The sequence below is a fragment of the Tachysurus vachellii genome, chromosome 12 (assembly GCF_030014155.1).
Source record: "Tachysurus vachellii isolate PV-2020 chromosome 12, HZAU_Pvac_v1, whole genome shotgun sequence".
NCBI classification, from domain to species: domain Eukaryota; kingdom Metazoa; phylum Chordata; class Actinopteri; order Siluriformes; family Bagridae; genus Tachysurus; species Tachysurus vachellii.
The window spans coordinates 2,514,734-2,517,478 of NC_083471.1; the positions used below are offsets into that span (position 1 = coordinate 2,514,734).

Consider the following 2,745-nt stretch of genomic DNA (forward strand, 5'->3'; position numbering starts at 1 on the left):
GAGGGGGAAAAAGAGGCTCTAAAAAGGACTTTTAGAAGATTGTAAACAAATAATTATTCTTAGTTACTTATTACAGAATAATAAATTACAACAAGGATTAAAATCACTTCCAAGTAACAACAGAGGAAGCACTTCATCATCATCATCATCGCTCGTACTCGGTAACCTCGTTAACCTTACCTTGACTAAGAAACTGTTCTCAGATCAGCGAGTCCTCACGTGGTGCTGAAGGAAGCGCTGTGACATTTACAGTAAACGTGAACCGTCACTTCCTTTAAAGCACAAAGCTGACATCTAGTGGAGACAACACGCATCTCTCTCACAAACACACACACACTAGCACATTAACCACAAAAACCGAGCCAATCAGAATATTTTTTGTTTATTTTTACAAATAACTTATCTGTTACAAAGACAGTTTTCCCAGCTAAAAATTAAAAATCACTTTAGATCCCCAAATCGTTTCTTCTTCTAGTTTTTTCCCCCCATGATTTTAATCCATAAAAATAAACTGAGGCTCGGATCAGAAGCCAGGGGAAGAAAAATAAACAAAACAAAACAAAAAAAAGTGACGGTGACTGTTTGTCTTTGGGATTTCTTTAAATACAAGTGCCTCGGATATCTAAACGTATTCGTTGTATTCAAAACGACAAGAGTTTTATTTTCTAAACGCAGTCACGTCCTGAAGTGAACCGCACACGGACGTCTGGTCGTCCTTTACACATACCTCAACACTACCTCGAGGGTTTACTGCATAGATTTATGCTGAAAATAAAATCGAATAAAATCACGTAGTCACCCGGGAAAACTGAGACTTTACTGAGGCTGAAACGTGACGCAGCACAACGTGGAACCCGGAAAAAAAGGCACTTTCTTCACATCTTCTCGACTTATTGTATATCTTCAGCGGAAAAAAAAAAAGCTCATGAACATTTAAAACGTCATTAAGGCCTTGTGGGTCTGGTGTAACCAAATCTAAGGGAAGGAAAGGAAAGGAAAAGACGAGGCAGTGTCCGCTTTAAAAGGCAGAGCATCTCCGCTTCGCCGAAGGCACATGGTGATCTGATTCGGTGGCTTGGAACAGGAACCGACTCCTGAACTTTTCACCTGATCTCTGAGTCTCTGGAGAAAAAAAAATACCCTTGAATTTTTTTGGCGTACACACGGACCGTAACCAAATGTCCCACAAGTCTTTGCTCTCACACCACGCCGTGTGGTCGAGTAATAAAATGTGCTTTTGGAGATTTGGCGTGGATGTGTTTATATATAAAAAAAAAAAATAAAAAATTTGAAAGCTACATTCCAGTTGGCAGAAAACTTGGAGGTCCTTTGGAAGGCATCGGAGACCATGCAGTGACCTTCCTTTGACATGTTTGCTGTAGGAAGGGGTGGGGTGGGGCTGATTCGAGGCAGGGTCACGCTCCATCCTTCTCTGAACTTTTTTTTTCTTTCCTTTTTTGCTGCATCTGCAGCCCGTACGCTGGAAGAGAAAAGGTGTGACGTGGAAAGAGGGGAACCGTACTCGTCTGTTTTCAGCAAAAACAACAACAAAAGATCACCCAACAAATAAAAGTAAATGAAGTCTATGGAGCTATAATTACAGAACATACATGTGAGGAAAGAGAGAGAGAGAGAGAGAGAGAGAGAAAGAGAGAAAAAAACCCAGCATTTTAAAGCTCGTTCTAACACTATGTACAGTAAAAGCTTAGGTGGGCGGGGTCTCCGTTTGTAAACTGTACATCTAAAGCATGCAGATTAGTTTCAGTTCGTTCGCTATTCCCATGTTTTTTTTTTCCCTTAGTGAAACGAAAGCGCAGGAAGAAGAGACTCCGAAGTTCCACAGATCGTTTCCCAACATCCGTCTGGGGAAGAAAGAGCAAAGTCCAGAAAGTAGTCTGTAAGGTTAATCCCTTCAGATGAGAGACGAAGATCTCGAAGGTAGTTCACCATCTGGAAAGCACGTCTGTGTGTGTGTGTGTGTGTGTGTGTGTGTGTGTGTGTGTGTGTGTGTGTGTGTGTGTGTGTGTGTGGTGTGACTTACACACTCACACACTTTTATAATACTGTTTCAGGTTAGATTGAGATTCGATATGGAGTCAGTGAAGTAAAAAGCTCAGCTTGGCTCGACAGATAGTAGCAAAGGAAAACCTGTAAACATTATCCAGTCTTCAGTGGGCAGCACAACACACACCTCAGAGAGAAAGGGGGTGTTTAAGAGAAAGATAGACAGACAGGCAAGCTGATATGTGAACATGTGTGTGTGTGTGTGTATACGTGTGTGTGTGTGTGTGTGTGTGTGTGTGTCGGGGGCTCAGAAATGTCGTGGAAATTCACACTGTTCACAGCGGTTGAGGGCAGGATGGTTGAGGAAGGTGCAAGCTGTACAACCCCACTGAACCCCGTCGTCGTCTTCAGCCTCAGACACCGTCTTCATATTCTTACTGCCCGACTCTGAGGGGGGGGAGGGAGAGAGATAAAGAGAGAGGGAGAGAGATAAAGAGAGAGGGGGAGAGAGAAAGAGAGGGAGAGAGATAAAGAGATAGAGAGAGGGGGGCCAGAGAGAGAGATAAAGAGAGAGGGGGGGGCCAGAGAGAGAGATAAAGAGAGAGGAGATAGAGAGAGAGATAAAGAGAGAGGAGATAGAGAGAGAGAGAGAGAGAGAGAGAGCGAGCGAGAGAGAGAGAGACAGAGATAAAGAGAGAGGGGGGAGAGAGAGAGACAGAGAGAGAGAGAGAGGGAGGGGGG

At 43.5% G+C, this 2,745-nt stretch overlaps 1 protein-coding gene across 6 annotated transcripts in view; it reads right to left on the reverse strand.

The window, feature by feature from the left end:
- Positions 1-366: 366 nt before the first annotated feature.
- tab2 (TGF-beta activated kinase 1 (MAP3K7) binding protein 2) overlaps positions 367-2,745 on the reverse strand; it is a 32,902-nt gene continuing 30,523 nt past the window's right edge. For all 6 annotated transcript variants that reach the window (XM_060882887.1, XM_060882886.1, XM_060882888.1 and 3 more), the window contains one exon: positions 367-2,451. In XM_060882887.1, the coding sequence (XP_060738870.1) occupies positions 2,312-2,451 (140 nt within the window). In that variant the 3' untranslated portion in view covers positions 367-2,311. The remainder of the gene's footprint in view (positions 2,452-2,745) is intronic.